The sequence below is a fragment of the Triplophysa dalaica genome, chromosome 2, assembly GCF_015846415.1.
Source record: "Triplophysa dalaica isolate WHDGS20190420 chromosome 2, ASM1584641v1, whole genome shotgun sequence".
Classification (NCBI taxonomy): domain Eukaryota; kingdom Metazoa; phylum Chordata; class Actinopteri; order Cypriniformes; family Nemacheilidae; genus Triplophysa; species Triplophysa dalaica.
In genome coordinates, this window is record NC_079543.1 from 17173293 (window position 1) to 17197488 (window position 24196).

A 24196-nucleotide genomic window follows, 5' to 3' on the forward strand; every position below is an offset into this window, starting at 1 on the left:
AAGAGCAAAGCATGTAGACCTCTTGTACATCCTAAGCAGAGTAATGTCCACTGATATAAAAGATTATCCTGATGGCTCTCAGTAGACAGTTAATAAGCAGCAAACTCAAATTTCTCAAAAGCAGAGAGTATACAAATGAAATTAGTTGTTAGCCATAACATACAACCAAAAAAAATTAAGTGACCACTTCAAAATAATTTTCTATTTTTCTGAATTAACTATTTATAGGAAATTTCAAATAAAATATTTGATTTTTATTTTGTTCTGTGAACTTGCGACAATTCTTTACTCAGTTTAGATGCTTAGTTTAGTGATGAAGGGTTGTGATGGTACATAAAATCAATCCTTAAGGTCACTATATAGGACGTCTGTATAGGATATCATCACATGCTCTAATTTATATTAAGTGTCTATGATATTTAATCAAAAGTAAAATGTCAATTTATATAATTTCTCATTATCAATTAAACATTATTAGAAGATGATTACATGAGATAACACTGTACTACTATATGATAAATTAGTCCTAGTAATTTTAACCTTTTTAAGTCTTCACAATTTTAAGCGTCATGAATTAGGGTTATTAATGCACATTATACAGTCGCCTACATATCCAGTCTGTTTTACCAAACCAAAAACATGAATACCTGCAGAATACATCACCATCTTTATGGATGCTCTGCCATCTAGTGGCTGGTACACCGGCACTTCTACGTTTTAATCTTTAGCGTAACTACACTTGTTATTGCGTGTCTGCACTTCTCATTTCTCTGTTGCCGGAATTTCTAATAGGGGCTGACTGCAGCCGATGGGGCGAGTGGAGCTCCACTCAAAAGCGGAAATACGTCACCTCCACTCGAAGCCCGAGCGGATTTAGACTACCGAATTCTGACCTCAACCAGAAAGAAATTTATGAAACGGTGCTGTTTTAATGTCAATTATTACTTGTAATGTCTTAATGCTACAAAATTATTGTTTACATGTTATTAAATACCTTTAATGTTACTAAATCCAGACATTGCTTTCAAGTTTGTATTTAGAAAGTAAACATTATAATAGTTAGCAGTGAACAATAAATTTAATAAATTAAATTAATTTTTATAAAAATCAAAAATGTGAACACAAATAATTTGGGAATTTTGTTTTTATTGTAAAATAACACACAACACAGCCACAGTAAAATGTTCAATAATTTCCACAAATTAAGTTTTCATTGTTTTGAGTAAAAAACACTATAAACTAAATATATATATTTACAAAACACATCAACTGCAAGAAACAGTAAATAACGATCAACAAATGTTCTTCTTCTTTCATTTTAATGGCGGTTGCAACCAACATGTGTAGGTGTTTTTCTAAATAACTCTTTAATTTTCTTTGCTACTACTTCACCAAATTTTTTTAAAATGTAATTTCTCCTCACTTGACCAGGATAATAAAGCTGAATAAGTACCTTTCTAATAAACTTGTTTGTAAACTGTTTGCTGCATACTTTTATATCTTCAATACAGAGTGGTCTCATTCTCGGTGCAGTTTTAGAATATATAACAATTTGTTGTGCCATTGCTATGAAACTTTTAAGGATGGAGCCTTCTGATAGTTTCAGGAAGTTGTGTTTTCTCTTTAAATGCATTATTTAGACTCTCTATCTCAATGGCTCTGCCCAAATTCAACAGATTGACCAATCAAATAGGATTAATTGAATAACAGCCAAACAAATAACAGAGGCTAAACAGCAGTTCAGCCAATCAAGTAGAAGAAGACACGCTGCAGGCGGGCGCTAATGACTGTGACTGTAAGAAAATGTGAGAAAGCAAACATAACAAAGCCAACGATTTTACAATTAAAGTGATCATTTGTATGATTTCAGAGATGCAATCTACTTATCTTTGGTAAATTATCATTTGTCTGTTAATTATTCAAAGAAAATATAGGTTTTAAGTAGTTTTTTTAATGTTGTGAGAGATGTGGTTGACTGGACCGAGTAAGGAAGAATGTTCCATCACAAAGGAGTTGTGACGGAAAATGAGCGGGAAAGCCATTTACTGGCCTTATGAGAAGGCAATACAAGATGCCACTCATTGCAGAATGCAGGGTTCTTGATGTGGTGTAGGAGTGTTAGGCAAGCATTAGTTACTTGAATGTGATACAGGCTTCAACCGGTAGCCAGTGGAGAGAGATAAAAAGGGTGTCACATGAGCCCTTTTGGGCTGCTGGAAGACGAGGCGTGCTACTGCGTTTTGAACCACCTGGAGTGGTTTGATAGCCTATGCAGGAAGACCAGCAGTGAGAGTATTGCAGTAGTAAAACCTTGAGATTACCAAGGCCATGACTAGGAGTTGTGCCGCATGCTACTGAAATGCCACATGTTACTGAAATACTACAGAATACTGTATTATTACTACTGTAGTTTTTATTTATTTACTGCAGTTTATCGATTAACTATTGTTACTGTAACACTAACGCATACTGTAGTATTCATTATTAAAGGGTGGTAATGTCATGGTTTTGCCCCATCTTGTCTTGCTTTTCTTGATCTATTGGCAGAGTCATGACAGAGCCCTTTGTTTCATGTGGAGAGTTGCAATTTGGCACTGATGGCCTTCCATACTCTCCGGTCTCGTCTTTGTCCCCGGCCTCTCGTTTCCTCATTATTGATTTTTAATGATTTCATTCCCCTTACCTGTTCCCCTCTTGATTTGGTTCCTTGATTATTCCCCTGTGTTTTCTGTCGTGTGCTGGTTCATTGTGTGTGTCAATTTATCGTGAGTTCCTGTTCATGTGCCAATCTAGTCTAGTCTAGTCATTTGTAGTTCTTTTCAAATATTTACTAGTCTTATTTTAAAGTAGTTAGTCTTTTTCTTGTCCTGTCTTGTTATTACTGTCTCCTGTTTTGTTATTTTACCCCCTTGTGGGTTTTTGTTTTGTATTTATTAAGTCTTGTGTTAAAACCCCTTACCTGCTGTCTGCACCTGGGTCCTCTTTCCTCACTCACCACCCCATGACCTGACAGGAAATTACTATTAGATACTGGGATATACCAAAATACACTGCAGTTAACTCTAGTAAATAATAGTATACCATAGTATTTATTCATGTGGAATATTACAAGTATTGTTAATGACAAATGCTTTAAGGTTGATACAAATTTGACAAAATGAGCATTAAAATACTGATTATTGAAATAAAACCCAAGATATGGGTGGGGGGCTTTGAATATGGTTAAATACAACTGGGGGCCTTGGAGTCAAAAAGGTTAAGAACCCCTGCTTAACATAATCATCTGAGGTCTCTTAAAAGCTGCAATACAGCAATAGATGGCAGTAATGAACACTTTTAGTTTGTGATCCATAAGAAGCTGCTTCAATGGTGACTCAACATCACTACTTGTTAGAAAAAGCATATAGCTTTTGAAAGGTGTAGCTAGCTAGTCCCCAACACCTCTCAAATGTCTCTAAATGCTTGTAAATTCAGTGAGAATGTATTAATGAGACTTTTCAGTTAACATCTGTTTCACATATATTACTGAAGCCCTATTGCAGGGCTTATTAAGTTAATTAATTATGTTTTATGTGATAACATTTCTATTGCAGTTTTTGTGTGTCTTGTCATGCTGTCAGTATTTAACATTGCTGTTGGATGACTTTTTCACTGGGATGGCCACAACACAACTGAAGTGCTGATTTGAAATGAAAATTGGGAATGGTCTCTTAATTTTTTTCTGCAGCTGTATACAAATGCACAAGGTAATGCGAGGGTTTACAGACTATATAAGATGTAACAGCAACTGTGATGAGACAACCGTGCTTGGAATTCTGAGACAAAAACAGTGGTATCGTGTCGCACCAAACTAAACTCAAGTGGAAATATAACAACCATTCTTAGAACTGTGCGCCCCAACAGAGAAGAAACTGTTCCCATTATTTTTGTCGAACAAAGTTCTTTAAATGTTCTGTGTGTTGACTGAAAACAAGAGTATTATTTCAAAGTAATTAAAAACATACTCTAGGATTTTCAGTACAAGTGTTTTAAGATATATTTTACTTTAAAATAGACACATCCATCTCAAATAGGCCTACTAATAAATGCATTTTGAAGTCACAGGTATAAATAATTTCCACTGTTATGGATGTGATATTTTCAGTCAAAACTTGAAATATATTTTCTCAGAAAATGTATATTTCACCAATATATTGAACCATTTTTTTATGTTCATGAACCCCTGATGAGTTATACATGAGAAAAATATCAGACTTTAAAAGAGTTTTCTATTTTAAAGAAGGGGGAAAGTCATTTGACATGTATGTGACAAAATTAGGACAGCATGCGAGTCAACATTCTTTGTAGAATTTCTGTGAATTAAAATGCAAAAACCAGAAGAAATATTACTGAATAAATGGACAAGGGATGGCATAAAACAATTATAACACTATATTAATTTTCATGTTCCCATTTGTGAAGAATATGGTCCGTTATGAATGTGACATTCCGTTAAGGATATGTCAATTTACTTACCTGACTATGGTAAACTATCCTTTACAGTTGCAAAAACTTTAAAAGGGTATTAAAATCACCAAATATTGATAGGCCGGCCATAAGTTTATCAGTATTGTGAAAACCTTTGGAAACAACTTTCTTAATCGAAAAGTTGACTTTCCGTGGAATAGCCCAAAGACAATTTGACTAAACTAATGACATACATTATAAACACGTATGCCTATAGCCTAGCTAGCCTATAGCAAAAATCCAGATAAATCCAAATACACCCCCATCCTCCTTTTGTACACGAGCTGTCGATTTCTAACACTAATTTATTTAATGTCACTTTTAAAGCTGTCTTGAGTCGTTATTCGCTATACCATATTCATAATAGCTTACTCATACAGGCTAACTTTCACGTTAACTTGTCTGGGTGCAACTAGTTTTCACGAAAATCCCAATCTAACAAAATACCAATTCCCTAAATTGCATTTAAAGAGGAATTCCATCCATCGACAAAGAAAACCAGATTAGGCTGCTCATTTTATTTCATAAACAGACCGTCTCTTACGACTAACAACACTCAGTCTTCCTGAATCAATGTGGGAGTGCACATGCGCAGAACACACTAGCATACTGCAGCAGCGCGATGTGTTGTGACGTTTATAACAGAGGCAAGTCCGAACAAATTTCTCCCTACGTCTAATAATGATCAAACACAACACCTTCTACAGCAGCTGATTCAACTCTTTCACTCAGTGCAATGGAATATTTCAGGTCGGGTGACAGTGAACATTTAAATGCACTGTGAAGTCTTTTAATTATTGCCTTAAATTGCTTTACCTGTCAAAGTGGAATCCTTCAGTCAGTGCTTAACAGTGATACGATATTTGACAATGATGTATGACGCGGAAGAACTGACCATAGCAGCCGCCACTGGAAACACTGTCCGTGTTAAGTTTCTACTTTCTAAAGGGGTAAACGTGAACAGCTTTAACAGATTTGGAAGAACACCTATACAGGTAGGCCTGAATTTATAAACATTTCGAAAGGTTATAGTTCAATTTAGAATATTAGGAGAATGGGGATACATTTAAACATACGAAAAAGACTGAAAGTCTCTAAAAGAAACTGTAATTTATTTCACATTATATGACGGTAAACAAATGTGGCTTATTCCTTGCTATTCAATATTGTATTTACGGTTTAATTTTATGTACTTGAACTTTACACATAACATAACACAAAAGTAAGACTAGTTGAAAAGTTTCAATACTTTTAAAAACAGGGCCTTTGTTTCAGACATGCAGTTAACTGTATTCGTTTTAGTGTGTGAAAAACGGATTCATTTCCGAATTTTATTTTTGCTTAGGCCTTAGTGTACTTAAATATACAAAAGATAATTTGTATGGTAAAAAGGTGACATGAAGAGTATTCTGCTCAGATTAATTTGATGATGCTAAGCGTTTGTAATCAGACGCAGTTATTCAAATAAAATATTTACTTCAATATTATTGTTTTAATTATTTATATGTTCAAATGCAATTTTTATAAGTTTTGTATTGTATGTATTTTAAACAACTTAAAAAGTTTAATCAATTATTTTTTAAACTATTAAAAGGTTTGACGTGTTAAGTGCCTGCCATTTTTTGTTTCCAATATATGAAAATATATTAAAAAGTCGGCTAATCTAAAAAAATGTCATTTATAGTAGAAATTGCTGTATTTGTTTCTTCGTAAATAGTTTTTACACCAAAGGGTTTGATGACAATGACGAACGTTTGTATCATATACAGGTGATGATGATGGGGAACACACCTTTGGCGCACCTTTTGCTTGAACATGGTGCGGATCCAAATGTGCCTGATCCTGGAACGGGCAGCACACCTCTACACGACGCTGCCAGAACTGGATTCTTGGACACTCTGAAGCTTTTAATTCGCTTTAGCGCGGATCCAAAGGCAACAGACTACAACAATTTACGACCTGTGGATGTGGCAGGACAGACGGGAAACTTGGACGTCTTCGAATTTCTCAATCGCTTTTAAAAACAACAATTTATTTATCTTATATTTACCCGCATATTATATGGCCTAATCCAAAATTAGATTTTGGTTTACTTATATTGCACTTTGATCTTTTGAACCTCGTATTTTTTTGCAGTTTTCTTTAGGCTTTTAAACACTTATCTTGTAGTTTGTATGTTTTATTCGAGTTTACTGCAAAATATTTATTCTTGGTCGATGCAATTCAAAGTCAAAAACGCCGTCAAATCAATTGCGGTTTTGTGACTTTGGTCAGCAGGCTAATTGCTTATTAATGTATTTCGGTGAGCGGCTTTGTTAGATGGCATTATACGATATTGTCGTTAAATGTGTTATTTTTTTTAATAACATTACCATAAAATCAAGTTTAATGCATTCAGAAACTACTGTTTATAGCACTTTCGAAAATACATCTTTTTTATCGCTTTTGTTATTTTAATATCAAAAGTCGTTAGATGGCACACAGCGAACTTTATTTGACGAATTTGTTCAGTAATAAGAAACTAAGTAATGCAATTAGAAATTCAGAAAATGTCAGCTCTGTTGCATAAAAATATTTATTCCGTGTTGGTAGTATGATCACACTTTAGGGTAAGATAGACAATACTCATAATTGATATTGAAACTAGAGAACAAAAATATATATAGTTAGACCAGGCACTTGAAAACAAAATAAAGTAACTACTGTTAAAGTATTAAATCATTAAGAGGAAACTAAAAATGAACCCATGAGACACATCTGGGATACTTTTTTAAATACATTTGAACTTCACAAAACTGTTGGCTCAAAATAGTGGACGTTTTAAGCACAGAACCACTGCCCAGCTCAACAATATCCCATTCAAACTGCACTCGGGAAAAACAACAGTAATTTATTGTATTAAGAGAAATGCATTTAGCTTTGCATCCAACCAAAAAAAAGGTATTTATTATGCATAAAATTATGTAACTTAATGTAATGTAAAAATGTGATATCAAAAGTTCTGACCATGCTCTCGAAAATGCTTTCATACATGCAAATTACTTTAGTTTACCAACTCTAATCTTTGCACATATTCAATGTCATTGTGGTTGACAAACAAACCAAACAGCCTTCAATAAATTGAGGCTATAAGTGTAATGAGTGTCATACCAGCATGAACATCACAACTTGGTGTCTGCTTGATTGCAATGTGCCTTAATGTTTGGGCAACATTACTGAAGACTGTGACATCAACTGCAAAAAATTGAAAAAAAATGACATGAGATGACAAGGAAAGTTTCAATACAGGAAAGTTTCAATACAGAATGGACCTCAGACACTCGAAAAAAATTGTTATTTGACTATAACATAAATAAACTTTTCTCTCCTTTAATTAAGTCAATAATAACTTTTTTTAAACACTGAAATACAATATAATAAAATATTTTTAAATAATTAATTTAACTAGTAAACTCACTTTGTGTGCATTTATTGTGCTTTCCCAGTCCATCTGGTAGATCTGTGGTATAGCAGTGAGCAGAATGCTGCTAGCTTTATTTGCATTCTCCTTCATGGTTTTCAGAACATTGTCAACACACACCTAAAGAATTTTAAAAAAGAGTCAAGTTGAGTACATAATGTAATGAATGATTGTGATTATATAATTTCGATATTTTTAGATTTAGAGTTTTTTGTTTTTGCATAAATTGTTGCAAGTGTTAAATTAATTGAATTAATGCCAAACATCCAGCTATAGTGAATGCACATACAAAAACAATGGATTAGGTTTATTATTAAGATTTCATCATTTATTATTAGATAAATGATAACATTTCACAAAATGCACACATGGTGCTTTGCCTGTGATCAAAGATTAGGGTCCCATATAATACCAGTTTTTTTCTAAAACTGTAAAATATTTCATGGTCAAGGAACATATAGTCCATGCCTGACTTTATAAGACATCATTATCTAAAATCAGTATTTGTTAAATGACTATATCAAGTCACTAACAAAAACTTAACAGTAGGATTCAATTTTCAATCAGTTGTTTTGGCTTAAGCAATTTAATATTACTGTGAATGATCTCCGTACTTGAAGGCGGTGAAGGAGTGACTAATGGGTTGGCACTGTGCTGTATGACCATGTGTGCATGAGTCAGATAAAATGTGAATACAGGATAGAGACAGAAGGATGTGGTGGAGCGGGGGAGTTCATACTGGAGGTCAGAGGCAGGAACTCTGAAGCAGAACTTTGAATTGCAAGGGGAAGTAAACATTGATTCAAACTACCAGCCTAACCGGTCGTCCGGTTATCGGAAGCAATAATCTGCAGACAGCATTTGTTGACTTGAAAGGAATATCGTTAAATATTTGTTCCAAAATAGTTAAATATCTTAAACGTTCAAGTTTGCAAAAAAACATTTCCACTTAATTCCATATACTTTTTCTTTTTACAATTTTATAAGACATTTTCTAACAAATGAAGAAACTGCTTATATCATGCTACAGCACTCAATTTACATTGTAAAAAGCAGCAGACAAGTGCTGGAGAAATGTTGTAAACGTGTATTATTTTTGATGTCCCTGTAATTTTACTTATCACCCCCACTTTTTTTTTATCTTTTAAAGTGGTCCATTCATGCATTTTATGTGTGGTTAAGTGTCCAAATCTTTTTATAATGCCAGAATTATATAAATTTCACCATGCCACACATTATTGATATCCTTCTGGTTTTCTAAAAATAGTGTAGAAAACCTCACAAGTGAAACTACAAGAGAAACAAGACAGCATGCATGGATTCTGAGATATTGTGTATTTAGAATCAATATAATTCAGAACTTTTCTCCAATGAACCTAAAATCTCTACTGTTATACAAAGCCGTCTACATTTTGCAATAAATTCGAGCTGCCTACTCATCTAGATTTGACTCCAGATATCTCAAGAAATCCCCCCCTGCACTGTGCTAACATGACTTCATCTACACGGAAGCAACACCACATGTGCAGCTCAGAGTGAAAATGCTGTGTACTCACTTGACTTTTAATATGTAGTATTGTGGGACGCAGGTAGTCAGGCATGCACACACACACGATCAAAAGATAAGAAATTTAAAGGATCTATTTTGATGGCACTTACCTTCACATTTTGCATCAAATCATTCATTTCCAGACCAAGTAATCAAATTGTCCTTATTTTTTGAAAGATGCGTGTAAAGTTTTTAACCGGTTGCTCAGTGTAAATTGTTTTGAGAAATACATAATATGTTTCCATCTAAACATGAAATATGTTTGTATCTTTTTTTAAATGATTGTGGATCAATGAATGATTTTGTAATCTTTTGTAATAATTATGTTTGATTTTTTCTGTCGTCCTTAGGTGAATAAAGACGTGTGTATTCCAGACGTTGCCTTTAAATGAGTTAGAGCTGTGTCGCTACACACTAACACACAGTTACATAAACTGTATTAACGAAATATCAGGCAAGAAACTAAATATCCCATGTTTTCCTTGTCTTATGAAGGAAACTGTTTAAGAAAACTGTTACATTATCCCTCTGCTGCGCGTAAACCAGAGGCTTGTTTTTCCGGCAAATGACACAGTAAGTTTAGGTTACGAACGTGGAATTTTTCGTTTTGTTCCAATAGGATATGCCTCCTCTGTGCAGGACCTTTCGTCACCCTTAGCCAGACATCAATGTAATAACGTTGTCAATATGGATATTTATCTTAAACAAATGCATCGATTTGATTCAGAAGACCTTTGGTAAGACCACAGAGCCGGGTCAAGCCGTTCTTTGACAGATGGATGCACTTTTTGGAGCTTCAAAAAAATTGCCCCCTATTCACTCCCATTCTACCGTATGGAAGTAAAAGGACACTTGGTACTATAACTCCAACTGCATTATTCTTCAAGGGAAAAAAGTCTTTGAAGACTTGAGGGTGAGTAAAACATGGGGAAATTTTGTTTCTTATCTGAAATATCCCTTTGACGGCAGAATAGGTGATCCTGTCCAGAAATTGGAAGCAACATCATGTATGCATTGATGTGTACCCCAATTGAACTACAACAAGCAGTAAATGCACACACAAACAAACCAACACATATCTGCTTACCGCCTCTTCGTGCTCTTTCCAGCAGTCATAATCAGTTGCCATTGCAATACTAGCATAGCACAGGCCAGCCTCCTTGGCAAGAACCACTTCCGGTACGGTTGTCATGTTAATGACATCAGCTCCCCATTGTCTAAACATAAGGCTCTCTGCCCGAGAGGAGAAACGTGGCCCTTCTATAGTGACCATTGTCCCACGAGGGTGACACTTTACACCTAGTCCTTGGGCGATCTCTAGTAGCACCTTAAGACATATTTTATCTTTAACATACTTTGATGAATTAAAATAAGTTATTATATGTAATAATGATTATAAAGCCCCAATAGTGTTTACACTCACCTTTCTAGTTTTACTGCAGAAGGGTTCAGCCATAGGTATGTGACATACACCTGGGGGGCTGGTGGGATGCCCATCACAAAATGTCTGAGCACGTTTTGTTGTTCTTAAATTTAGGAAGAGGAAGGTGGCATGTACAGATGTACAGAAAAAGAAAGAAAAAGTAAAAAACTAGTATATGTTACTGTTCAGGGTAATCAGGGTCATTACAGTAACAGATAAAAGCAATCTGGCAGACATTTGCTCCAAAACTTATATTTTTTTTACCTTTCATCATCTTTATTTTCACAGGAACAATAGAGAGAGACAGGAAATAAGGGGGTGGAGACAGGCCTGCAGGACCATGAAAGGACCAAGAGTCCGGACTCCAAATGGGTGATTCTCACAAAATCTTAGCTTCCAAGACTTAAAAAGATATTTGCAACAACAAATTGCCATTTTAAGCATTAACAAAAAGCTTGCATTAACATTTCTTTAAACATTTTTGTTCAAATTAAGACTGTCAAAAACAGGCAGTTACGAAATGAGATTTCTTACCATATTTTGCAGGTAAGAAAAGAGAAGCCATGATGTCTTTTTATTCATCATACGTAATTGGACATAAAAACAAAAAATAAAACCTACCCATTAAGGTAATGAAATCTGCGAAAACACAGAATATTTAATATATTACTTAGAGAAATATAAAGATATATTTTAAACTCGTAGCTATTTGAAAGGTACTGCAGATCTGTTACTGCAAAGATCAAGCTTAATAAAAAGATCTGTGTGTGTCTTTAAAAATGTAACAGAGGATGATTCATCAATCATGGACACTTCTTTTTTTCACTATTTTTCCATTTTAAATATGGCCAACTACACCATGTCAATTTTATTTTGTTGTCAGTTGAATTCATCAAGTAGAACATATCTTAGTTTTACTCTGTTGAAATTAAAACATGTTATGCACTTAGACAGCTGGATGCATTACGGTAATACGGTAAACACTCCTATGTTAAAATTATTCTAAGTGCAAAGTAGAAACAGAATTATATTTATTATAATCATGTTTTGTGTTACTGAATTATATGTTTTATTTTTAAAATCAGTACTGCCATGATGTTTCAATTGTTTTGTGAGAATCACCCAAATAGGGCTGCCCAAAGCATGCTATATGCCTGAAGCATTGTCCACATAACCACAGGCTGCCACTACCTTTCATTCTGCAGAACATGGCCCTACAGGCACATCATTTAATGCTCTACCTCCTTTACTCCTAGAGCAATGCACTACCTGTTCATAATCCTGACATGCTGTATAAAAAAACTGTAAAACAATCCAGACTTGCTATGGTTGTGATTTGAAGTGGTTAATTCTGAAGACAACAGCGTAATAAGGGTAAGCATATACTAATCCTACATTCCTACAACATCTTTATTTTCGCTCCCCTTCTCAAATCATGTTATTTTTTTTACTCTAACACACATTTTTTGTAAGGTACTGCTGGTCTGTAATGCAGAAACACTATAAGTATAAATGTACACAGGGTATGAAGCTTTACATTTACATGAATGCATTTTATCCATTGACACTTTTATCCATAGCAACTTTGCATTAAAGGTCTGATGAACTGTGCTTGTTTATGGTTTAAACTGTTGTATGAGGTCCGCGTGGTTTTTACATCCCAAAACATCCAAAATCAATAAGTAATAGGCTATTTTCTACCCAGGTTTTGAGGCCAGCTTTGCAAACGCTCGGTTTTAAAGGGCGTGCCGCATTGAAGACACTTGGAAGTTAACGACCATCGCTTTGATTGGATAACAGCTTGCGTAGTTGGAGCCTTCTGTGCATTTTTGCATTTTGGACATTTTTGCACTAAAATTGCATTTTTCCATTTTAAGAATATATCCAAATTACGTCATATGCTGTCACTGTCAGATGCAGAGAAATTAATTCATGCATTCATGACATCAAGACTAGATTACTGTAATGCACTTCTAGGTGGTTGCCCTGCAGGCCTATTACAAAAACTGCAACTGGTTCAAAACGCGGCAGCTTGAGTTCTTACACGTACAAAAAAGTATGAGCATATAACCCCGGTTCGGTCAACCTTGCACTGGTTACCTATAAAGCATCGCATTAACTTTAAGATCTTGCTTATTACCTATAAAGTCCTACATGGTCTAGCACCGCAGTATTTGAATGAACTTCTATTGTATTACAGACCTCCACGTACATTACGCTCTCAGGCGTCCTGTCAGTTGGTAATACCTAGAATTTCAAAATCAAGTGCAGGTGGTAGATCCTTTTCTTATCTAGCGCCTAAACTTTGGAATATTCTTCCCTGCACGGTCCGGGAAGCAGTTTACTCTGTCAGTTTAAATCTAGACTAAAGACTCATCTTTTTAATCTTGCATACACACACCTCCATAATATTAATCATCAGAGGATTTAGGCTGCATTATTTAGATCAACCGGAACCAGGAACACATCCAACAACAAATGATGTACTTGTTGCATCAAAGAGTGCAGAACAGTACTCTACTCTCAGCCAGTCTTGTCTCTTTGTTCCAAGGTTACCGCAGGATGCAGTTCATGCCCAGACCTGATGGCAGAGCTGAGAATGGGAAGCGGTGACCTGACAAGAGCTAAGAGGATAGAGCTGGATAAAGGACGCAACAACTTTGTTTTTCCTACAACATTTCAAATGCTATTAGATTGTTAATGATAATCTTAAATCCTTAATTTTTATATTTTTATGAAGCCTTGTTGTGCAAGCACTGTTGAGCCTGTGCAGAGACAGCAGCTTTTGCCAGAGGGGAACTGGAATCCCCTGGTTGGGCCTGGGTTTCCCTGAGTTTTTTTTTCTCGATGGGAGTTTTGGGTTCCTCACCACCGTTTGCATATTGTTTTGCACTATCTGCCTGGCCGGGGGGGGCTGCTTTAGAATTTAGAATTCAAATTTGTATTCAATGTGTCTCATGTACAGCTGCTTTGTAACAATGAAAATTGTAAAAAGCGCTATATAAATAAAGTTGAGTTGAGTTGAGCTGTGAATTTGGTCGAGACGTAACGTTAGGTTACACATTAGCACCATTAACAGTTTTCGCACGGGATTAGTTTTATCTAGAGACCTCCTGTGATTTATAAATGACCTCCCCACACCAGTATTTTGTTTAATGATATATGAAAGTACCTCTCAGCATTTGAGAACAGTGATCACACGGACAAAAGATCACCGCGATCGTGGGTCTCAAATGTAACTCACGGTAATTTATGGATATCACCCAGCACCCGAAAGAAAACCAAAACACTTCAAAGCAGCTTCCATTATTTGCAAACGGTGTATAAAACCTTGAAAAATTATATATGAGCCCATCAAATCACAGAGATGCCGATTCGCACGGACTTAACATCACAGACAACCTCTGAAATGAATACAAATGACTAGACGTCCCAAGGGAATACTAATCTCATGCGAATAGTGCTCAACCTATCAAGGTGCATTCTAGAACCTGGCGTTCGCTGGGCCTGGTGTCAATAACAGATGTAATCTCAGTAACAAGGGCATTTTCAGTTCTGACACTTACATGATGTTTGCATGAATATGATTCCCTCTTATATAACAAAAGCTCGGGATAAAATTGTGATTTTAATTCATGCCTACTTTAAGTCTATTACCAATGCAACCCATATCTTGATTTTTTTTATACATGTATCTTACAGTTATGGCGGTTTGTTTTTGATGACACCTTTAATCCCATTGGTTACGCTGTTAACATATTTTTTGTTTTAATGTTTTGTTTATTACATTTTTTGCTTTCAATATTTCAAAATATTAATACATCAACAATTCCTCCCAACATTGAAACATCTATAATTATTTAAGGTGAGCTTAAAAAAATGGAACTATGAAAAAGAGAGAAAGACTAACCTATCAATGAACTGATCGATCAAGACAATGTCTCCAGGCTGGATGTCCTCTCTAAGAGAACCACAGGCTGTGGTGACCAACAAGTGTGTGCACCCCTCTTCCTTCAATGCCCAAATATTAGCCTGGTTATTGACATTTGTGGGCATGATGGTGTGTTGTCTCCCGTGCCTTAGAGAATGAAAAAGAATGAGAACAATAAAACCAACAGACATTTTACGTTCAATGCATTCCGACTGCAATTATGGTGGCCGCTAGGTGTCACTGTGCTGCAACAGAAGAAAACACAAAAAACACAAGCAAATTCAGAAAGCTTCTTCATTAGTTTGGCGACACATGCCCTGCAAATACTCGAAACACAAACAAACACAGAAACGCGATGCAAATACTCGCAATACAAACAAACACAGAAACGCGCTACAAATACTCGCAACACAAACAAACACAGAAATGCGCTCCAAGCTGCACAGACGACAACAGAAGTGCTTCCGGGGGACCGCAAAAACTGATGCACCTGATTGGGACGCGCTTCATTTTGACTGTTCAAATTCGTTAGTGGAGTTGTCAGCCACATTGAAGGTAATTGCTTTATAACTTTATTTTAACTTTCTTAACGTAGGTCCGTAGGATATTATTAGCCTGTCGATTTGACCAGTTTAACGAAAACTTTGAGACGTAGTAGCTGCTCGACTTACTTAAACAAGTGTCACTATAAAAAAGTGTAAAGGTTTAAAAAATGATTAAAAACTTGTCAACTTATTCTAGTGGACATAGTCAATGTGGCTGACAACTCCACTAACGAATTTGAACACTCAAAATGAAGCGCGTCCCAATCAGGTGGATCAGTTTTTGGGGTCCCCCGGAAACACTTCCATTGTCGTCCGTGCAGCTTGCAGCGCATTTCTGTGTTTGTTTGTGTTGTGAGAATTTGCAGCGCGTTTCTGTGTTTGTTTGTGTTGCAAGTATTTGCAGCGCGTTTCTGTACTTGTTTGTGTTGCGAGTATTTGCAGCGTGTTTCTGTGTTTTTTTGTGTTTCGAGTATTTGCAGGGCATGAGTCGCCAAACTAATGAAGATCCTTTCTGAATTTGCTTGTGTTTTTTTGTGTTTGCATGTGTTTTCTTCTGTTGCAGCTCAGTGACACCTAGCGGCCACCGTATGCAATGGACCAAATACACTGTGAATGGAAATAGAATACATTTTGTCTACCCATCAGTGTAGCTACCTTGCAAGAAGTACACAATCAACGTTTTTTATTTTGCCCAAAATCAGCGCATCAGATGGCTATTTAAAATGAGAGAGAACAAAATTATTGACAGAAGTGTATTTATGAATTTTTAATACTGATATGCATTGTTGAACCACTCACCTTTCCAAACGGTGTGACTACATAACGTTCTGTTCTTTCCTCCAGTATATCTGGGTCATCCAAACCAGAACCACCAATAATTCCAATCTGTAAGAATATGAAAATCAGAATAAACGGAATTATTGAACGAAACATGACAAACCTTATTATCCTTAATATGGCACAAAACAAGTTGGCTGGTGGTAATGTTTATTTGAACAGTGAGTAGACAAATAGAAACATGTTGACATGTAAGTTTACCCCAGAAACTTATGCATTAAAGCTACAAACATTTTATATATTTGTAATAATAATGCCCTCGTGTTTTTATTCAGTGCAAAGATTAATCTTGTTGTAGACTTTGTTCACTGTTCAATAATGTTTACATATCTTTCAAAAGTAAACAGTTTATGTACGATATTTGCCAATTAAAACGCAAATTCATATGGCCCTATGAATCTATCATCTAACGATAGTAAATCCAGTCAATACCTGTCAATACCTGCCATACTGAAATTGGAAGAGTCATTGAAAACAATGAATTAACCTAATTATGAGTTTATATGTACAAACGCCTTTAGTAAGACAAAAAAATGAAGCTGCCGATGGACTTCTTAGCACCTCTTGAGATGGAGTCACAAACAGCAGCAATTCTCCTCTATTTAAGCAAAGAATACAAGCCACAGAATAACACTTTAAAAAATGAGTTGTTTTCGATTAAATAAAATAAACCGAGATATTTCAGAATAAACGTTTTTAAAGCGTTGTTAACTTTGGGAAAGGTGTCATGGGACACAATAATCATTAAATCTACCTTCAGATTACTGTTCGATGCCATATTTCTTCACGTGTAACAACACTGACGAGTGTACAGAGCCTCCCACTGTCGTTACTTCTTTCTTTTCTTTTATGCTGCTTCGAAAACTTAATTGCGCATTACCGCCACCTTCTGTTATACGAAGGCGGTTCAACAAATGTTTAATATTTTAATGCTATCCAAAAATACATGCATTATAAACGTACATGTCTAGCCAATGAAAAATATATTGCTACTTTGAAATGTAGATAACCTGAATATAATGTTGTAGAAAGTACATTGGAATCTTAAATAAGACTACATTCATGCATTTAAACTCTTTCAGGCGGTTTCCTGGACAGGGTTAATCTTAAAGAAGGACTAGGGCATAGTAAAATTAGGATATTTAGGTTGTTTATTCAAACATTACTTCTCTGCATCTTAACACAAAACAATGGCACTGATATACATCAAGATATGTCATTGCAAGTCTTTTTTGATCAAGACACCTCTAACATTTTAGTGAGTCTGGGAATATTACTAAACCCTGTCCAGGAAACCGCCCTTAGAGCCACAACACAAAGATCTAGCTGACTAAAACACATCAAGGAGAACTAGACCTATTGTAGATATTATGAACAAATAAAATAATGTGTAACGTTATCTAAAAAAGTTAAATGGAATACCACCTTAAAGGGACACTTGACCCAAAAAATGAAAATTCTGTCATGAATTACTCCCCCTTAAGTTGTTCCGAATCCGAACCTTTATACATTTGTTCTGATGAACACAAAGAAATATATTAGAAAAAATGTTAGCAAATGACATTTCTGGGACATCATACCATAGTACACACAAAATAAAAATGGTAGTCAAAGGAGCCCCAGAACTGTTTGCTTCTAAATTCTTCAAAACATCTCTTTTTGAGTTCAAAAGAACAACATTATTTGGGGTGAAGTAACCCTTTAAAATACATTTAATTTGTAGAAAATTGTAGAACTGCAATGTTTGTAAGAATGCTGCCAACCTTACAAAAAAAAAACATTAATGTGTATACACATTATTTGTAGAAATGTATGATCCCTTTCACTTTATTAGAGACAGCCATATACAGACTCTGATTGTTGCCCTGGCCCGAAAAAAAGATATACAAAAACCATTGACAACACGGTTAGACAATCTTGTACAATTACATAACTTTTCGGCCTAAAATGTGCATCAAGAGAATTTCTGATGTACATTTGTTTTTATGAAAATGTTTTCATAAAAAATATACTATGACAACTTTATCAGTTTACAAAAACAGTTCATTTTAACATTCAAATTCAATCATATGGCATTTAATCTTTTTGATGGTGATTTCCTGCATCCACATCAGAACTACATTCATTGGCAGCAGTTGCTTCTTGCGCTACATCTACAAAACCAGTATTGACCAGCTGAGTTTCTGTAGCATTGTCAGTAACTATGACAGTGGAACTAACAGGACAAACATTTCTGTCTGAGGGTACAGCAGGGTCAGTGTTACCACCATCACTGTCAGTTGTAATTGTTATTAGGTCTGGGGTTTGACTTCCTGCTCTCCCTTTACTCTTATGTCTTTTGCTTTTCTTGCATTGTTTCTTCCTCTTTTTCTGATGTTTCCTACTATGCTCAGATTTATCATCATAAACAGTGTCTATACTTGGACTCCCACTTTTCTTCTTGGACTTCTTGTGATGCTTCTTTTCTTTCTTTTTCTTCTTTCGATGATATTCATCAGATTTTTCAGAGCTCCACCTTGAGCGTTCCTCTAGATGCTTTGTTTTGTATTTTCTTTTCCTGCCATCTTCATCATAATTTGAAGTCAGACGAGAGGAGCTGGAGTTGATTCTAGAATTACTCCTTGAGTGGCTTCTGCCATGATGTTTGGAGGAGCTGGAGCTGATTCGAGAGTTGCTCCACGAGCGGCTTCTGAACCTCTGACGGTCCTTGCTTTGCCTTCTACTCTGTGACTGAGAACAAGAGGGATCGTATCCCCTTCTGCAAAAGGTTGTGTAGGATGAGTGTGTCTCTGAATAGTATCTCCTTCCACTCTCTCTATGATGGCTATATGAATGCCAATAAGATGGGGTGCCATGACTGGGCTCTTTTTCACGTCTCTTCTCACGCTTATCTTTATGAGAGCTGGCGTGTGTTCTGTTTCTGTGTGCGGATCTCTCTTTAGACAGCTCTCTTTTGTGATGCGTTCTGTCAGAGTTATCCTCTAGTCTAGCACGATTAGAGGTGTGGATATGTGTAGTGTCTTCAGGAGAGTAAGAGCCCCTTCTTGAACTCTGCGAGTGTCTCCGAGTGACAATGGGTGACTCTGAAGTAAAACGAATATGTTGGGGTAGGCGAGCTCTTTGTGGCTCTTCGTTTTCTTCAGGCTCTTCTGAATCAGATGAAAGCTGGACCAGTTCTGGTGTCCTTTCTGCAACTGACTTAACATATCCGACGATGACACAGTCTTCATCACTGTCAGAGGAATGGTCCTGCCGTGTAACAGCAGCAACAGACACAACTGCTTCCTCTACACTGCTATCAGAGTCGGACTCACTCACATGTACAGGAAAAACCTGGGATGGCTCTGAAGAGTAGGACGGTCCAGGGGTCTCATCATCCCATGCCGTCTGGCTTAAGGTGACCCTAGGAGTGGTAAAATCCTGGGCTTCTGGCATTGAAGTATCACTCTCTTCCTCAGAAATGTCAATTACAGAGGTGTCTGAACTGCTGCTCTCAGTGGAGGGGCCAGGCAGGTCATAAAGGGCATGCTGGTCATACGCTTCCATGTTGAAAGGAGACTGACCAAAGCTAAGAAACTCATGCAAGAAATGTTCTGTGTGGGACAGCAAGAAGGGCCTTAGTTCATGAAGAACAGCGTGATCGTCCAGGTTATGTCGAGTGATTAGGGTCATGATGATGTGCTGCAGTATGTTGGCGAAAGAACCGTGCGTGCCGTACAGAACTGTGAGCTCCCGTCTCAACCATGGCACAAGCCTGTGGAGACAAGCAGGGTTTTTTCTGAAGAACTCTGCAGAGGTCTCTCTGGAACGGCCACCGTCCCGAACACTTTGGACTCGCACACCTCTTCTGTATAAAGCCCGTCTGAATTTGACTACTTCTTGTTCGCGAAGACTCCGCACGGACCTGCCCTCACTCTCTGCCCTACGCCTGGCTGCCATCCTCCTCATCATGCGATGGAGATCTCTATTTTGGTCCTCTGGAAGAGATCCGCTCATACCCTCGAATAAGATTCCGTGGTCATGGGGAGGAGACGTTCGCCTTGGAGCTGGTCTATGGTCACCTGTAACTGTGGTGCGATACCTAAATCTTTGCCCTGCAACGTTGCCAAATGAGCCATTTTCGGTTGGTGGCAAGTCAAACCTTTTGTAGTCATTTTCAGCCTTAATGGTGTGATATATGGATCTGAATGGTTGTTTGCATAAAGGGCATTCTGCTTTGTTCTTCGACCACTCACGGACACAAAGGAAGCAAAACTTATGTAAGCACACATTTAGGTAAGATATGTTTTTGAAGTGATCTAGGCATATAGGACATTTTGATTCTGGAGATGCTTCCTTTGATAATGTGTTGTGTAACTCAACATTAGTTGAATCCTTCAAGAGATCCTCTTTAGTCTCTGTTTGTGCCATAGTCTGAAAGAAGCAAAAGCGTTGTAGATTTGTGAAAGCAAATTCTGACGGCGTTGTAATTGTTTACGGTAGAATTGTTTACACATCACTACATTTATCAACCATATTAATAAATTTGCTTCTTGTTTCTAAAAAAGATTGAAAACTAAAGTAATATCTTCACATTTATTATTTTTCTTAATTCATGTAGGCTATTATAGACCAATTGATAATAGTAGCAAATTAGTTGCGAATGTCACGTTAATGATCTTAATAACAGTAGAACTGCAGGAATTAGTTTGATACTTACTAAATCCTTGTTTTGGGTGAAATTGGCGTAATCCGCTGACTCGATTGATCTTAAATCTCCGTGAAATACAAAAAGTAAAAAAAACTGTAATTATGTATTCCACATGTCACAGAAAGTGTTGACCTGGAGTAGTGCAAGTTAAAAGCGACAAAATATGTGATACATAAAGAAATTAAAATGCTTTACACTAGGTGTTTAACGTTAAAAAGTTGTCGGATCTGCCGGTTGACAGAGGCAAGGAAATAATACACACATTTCGGAAGCGCAATGTTCTTAAACTTTCACCACTTCCTGTTTGCCTAATTCAAAATAAAAGCCCGTCCACTTTAACTGATCAAGCGGCATTGGATAAACAAGTATTTAAAAAAACTTACTTTGTACATTTTGAGTTTAAATACAGGTACATTTTCCATTTAAAACGACCAACAAGCCCACTAAAATGTGCTATTGTTGATTAAATAGCGTTAAGATGATATTTTATTTATATGTGGCCTGTGGGTTTGAGGCACTCTTTTCGCTGTCTCTCATCTCCCTCTTTCTTCGCCCCTGCTCGCTTTCACTCCTCCTCGTATCGCTACGTCATCTAATGTGGGTGGGAGAGGTCGGTAATTGTTAACAGGCAGGTGTATATATACCTGTTGTCCTCATCCGGTAGCGAGAGACTGAAGTTAGCTGCTAACGTGTTGGAGGCAGCAGTGTTCCGGGATGTGTTGGTAGCGCAAGGGGTTGCATAGTGATTGCCAACGGCACTACTGTTTGTGTGTGTGCGCTTCCGAAACGCGTATGGAATGTCTGGACTGACGAGCACAGAGGAGGTACACTTTTATCTAGTTCTTTTAGCGTATCCTGTTCGTTTACTGTTTTGGGTGTAATAGGGCTTTGTTGTTATGCTCGCCAGCATTTGTGACGGGTGAATGCGTGAAGCGTCGGAACACTGTCTACTCACCCAATCGCTATTGCAGAAAGGTATGTTATGGTTCTGATTATAAGGTATTGGGCAAAAAGTAAAGCGATCATTTGATTAATGGGTCTGGTGTCAGCGAGTGTGTCTTAGTAGCTATATGTATACTGACTATGAATTTTAGGCGTATAGAGCACTTAATTAGAACTCTTGTTTCTTTTTCTTTGTTAAAGAGTCTTCAGCCAATCCGATTGTCTGCTGCTGTTCTTTTGAGTGTGTTTGAATGAATGGGCAGGTGCTGCTTTTTAGACACTTATTTGTTTTGTTTGTTTCTTTTTTTTACTAGCCGGTGTGCTACAATATCTGTGTGTAGTGAACTGACAGTGGCCACCGGCTAGCGGTTTATACATTTATTTTCGTTGTTTGTTTGTCTTCACCCATTACATTAGCCTCGTGTGGGTTGGGCCCACTGGATAGACTTTCCAACGGGCTCCTGCCTGGTTTCCTTAGCGTGTTTCACTCATTTAGCACGACGTGTGCAGTGTACTGCTGTGAAGTGTGTATTCTTAGAAATAGCTCAAAGAGCCTGGTTGTCATTGTTGTGCAGTGTTTGTAGTGTTTGTTCTACTCTAAAGTGGTGTGCCCTAGCTCACGTGTGGTACGGAAACTTAGGACTGAGTAACTTGTACTTCGGTGGCCCCCCCTTATGGCTTAGTGTTATGTCAAGTGATGAATTTGTGTGTTATTTATTGAAATCCAAAAGCGACTCAATGTTTTTACTGTTACAAAAATAAAGATTGTACTTTTCTACTTTGTTGACCAAGCCTGTGTGTGCTTCTTGTAAAATATTCCCCTTGCTCTTACTAGTCTGGTCCAAGGGGGGGCGTAGTCACCACTGCTATTGCCGGCAGAGGCTACAATTTGGCGTAGTCGGCAGGATACATTTGTGTCGCTAGGACAGTCTATTTTAGCAGCACCTGTGTGTGTGTGTGTGTTGTGTGTGTTTGTGTGAGAGTACGAAGGTGTGTATAGGGAACAGCAGCTGACAACAATATGAGTGATGGAGAGGAGCCTGTGACGGAGTTACAGCGGCTGCGACAACGTCTGGAGCAACTCCAGGCTGAAAATGAGAGCCTTTCGGGGGGAGGGACAGCGGGTAATGCTGGTAGTAGTGCTACTAGTACCCAGCCTGTCCGACGGGAGCAAGTACTCTTTATACCTCGAGAGCGGCGGTGCCCGAAGTTTTCTGGCTGTGCAACCGCAGGGCCTTTGTCTGTCGAAGAATGGATTGAGGAAGCTAAAAGTTGTATTCGGGCAATGCATATGTCTAATTTTGACAAAGCCTTGTTTTTGTTTGATCACTTAGAGGGCGAAGCCCGAAACGAGATTAAGTACCGCCCTACAGCCACACGTGAAAACCCGGAGTCAATAATTGAAGTCTTAAGGGAAGTATATGGCTGTGCTAAATCATATGTGTACTGGCAACAGCACTTCTTTAACAGAAAGCAAAAGGACAATGAAAGTTTGTTTGAATTCTCTCATGTTTTAATGGAATTGTTGGATAAAGTAAAACAGTCAAACGAAGGTGCCATCAGAAACCCTGATATCATTTTGCGTGACCAGTTCTGTGAAAATGTCTGTGATCCCATGTTACGCAGGGAACTCAAGAGATTGGTGCGAGCAGATAGCGGGTTGAAGCTTTTAGACGTACGGAAAGAAGCTATAAGGTGGGTGCAGGAGGGCCAGTCCAACCGAGATCGTAGTTACCGTGCTCCAGGGGCAAGCAGTGAAGCTCAGGTTGTGTCGCAATGTGTTACAGCCCCTCAGTCATTAGAATTCATTGAGCTAAAAGACTTGGTCCTTAAGCAGCAAGCTCAGTTGGACATGCTCATAAGGCAATTAGGGCACCCTAGTGGTAGATCACAGGCCCCTCCACCGCAACGGGGTGGGCGATATAAACGGGCCCCTAATGGTCAGCCCATTTGTCTGCGGTGCGATCAACCAGGCCATATAGCACGCTATTGTCAGGCAGCTCCCCCTACCCATGATAGTAGGTTAGCTTCGCGTTTGCCCCCTGATATCCCCCCTAACCAAGCACCAGGCCCAGAAAACCTCCCTAGCCAGTCGGGAAACTAGCCAATCCCAGTGTGCAGAGCCACATGCTGGGGAGGAGGGTGTCTGGCTCAATGTATTCTCAATCATATGATAAGTTAGTCAAAACGTGCCCGGTATGGTCTGTTTCTATGGGAGATGTAACAGTTCCCTGCTTGATTGACACAGGGTCAATGGTGACCACCATCACCGAGAGTTTTTTTCGAGAGCATTTTCATCATTTACAAAAGAAA

At 37.5% G+C, this 24196-nt stretch overlaps 3 protein-coding genes across 3 annotated transcripts; 1 reads left to right on the forward strand and 2 right to left on the reverse strand.

The window, feature by feature from the left end:
• The first annotated feature begins 5159 nt into the window (after nucleotides 1-5159).
• cdkn2a/b (cyclin-dependent kinase inhibitor 2A/B (p15, inhibits CDK4)) lies at nucleotides 5160-6919 on the forward strand. The gene is made up of 2 exons (XM_056764409.1): nucleotides 5160-5501; nucleotides 6276-6919. The coding sequence occupies exons 1-2, from the start codon at nucleotides 5376-5378 to the stop codon at nucleotides 6525-6527; spliced, it is 378 nt and encodes a 125-aa protein (XP_056620387.1). The 5' UTR covers nucleotides 5160-5375; the 3' UTR covers nucleotides 6528-6919.
• A 144-nt stretch (nucleotides 6920-7063) lies between these two features.
• Nucleotides 7064-17106, reverse strand: mtap (methylthioadenosine phosphorylase). The gene is made up of 8 exons (XM_056764338.1): nucleotides 17006-17106; nucleotides 16213-16299; nucleotides 16069-16127; nucleotides 14849-15016; nucleotides 10939-11041; nucleotides 10603-10842; nucleotides 7964-8086; nucleotides 7064-7740 (listed from the first exon to the last, which is right to left on the reverse strand). The coding sequence occupies exons 1-8, from the start codon at nucleotides 17027-17029 to the stop codon at nucleotides 7702-7704; spliced, it is 843 nt and encodes a 280-aa protein (XP_056620316.1). The 5' UTR covers nucleotides 17030-17106; the 3' UTR covers nucleotides 7064-7701.
• Nucleotides 17107-17412: 306 nt separating this feature from the next.
• Nucleotides 17413-21493, reverse strand: toporsa (topoisomerase I binding, arginine/serine-rich a). Its single transcript, XM_056763996.1, has 2 exons — nucleotides 20951-21493; nucleotides 17413-20664 (listed from the first exon to the last, which is right to left on the reverse strand). The coding sequence occupies exon 2, from the start codon at nucleotides 20659-20661 to the stop codon at nucleotides 18328-18330; it is 2334 nt and encodes a 777-aa protein (XP_056619974.1). The 5' UTR covers nucleotides 20662-20664; nucleotides 20951-21493; the 3' UTR covers nucleotides 17413-18327.
• Nucleotides 21494-24196: the final 2703 nt, after the last annotated feature.

Coding starts and splice junctions, on each gene's coding strand:
- mtap (XM_056764338.1), bottom strand. CDS start 17,029: ATGGCATCGAACAGTAATCTGAAG. Junction 10,843..10,938: donor TCTGCAGTAAAACTAGAAAG/GTGAGTGTAAAC, acceptor ATATGTCTTAAG/GTGCTACTAGAGATCGCCCA. Junction 7,741..7,963: donor GCACAATAAATGCACACAAA/GTGAGTTTACTA, acceptor AATTTTTTGCAG/TTGATGTCACAGTCTTCAGT.
- cdkn2a/b (XM_056764409.1), top strand. CDS start 5,376: ATGATGTATGACGCGGAAGAACTGACCATAGCAGCCGCCACTGGAAAC. Junction 5,502..6,275: donor TTGGAAGAACACCTATACAG/GTAGGCCTGAAT, acceptor TATCATATACAG/GTGATGATGATGGGGAACAC.
- toporsa (XM_056763996.1), bottom strand. CDS start 20,661: ATGGCACAAACAGAGACTAAAGAGGATCTCTTGAAGGATTCAACTAAT.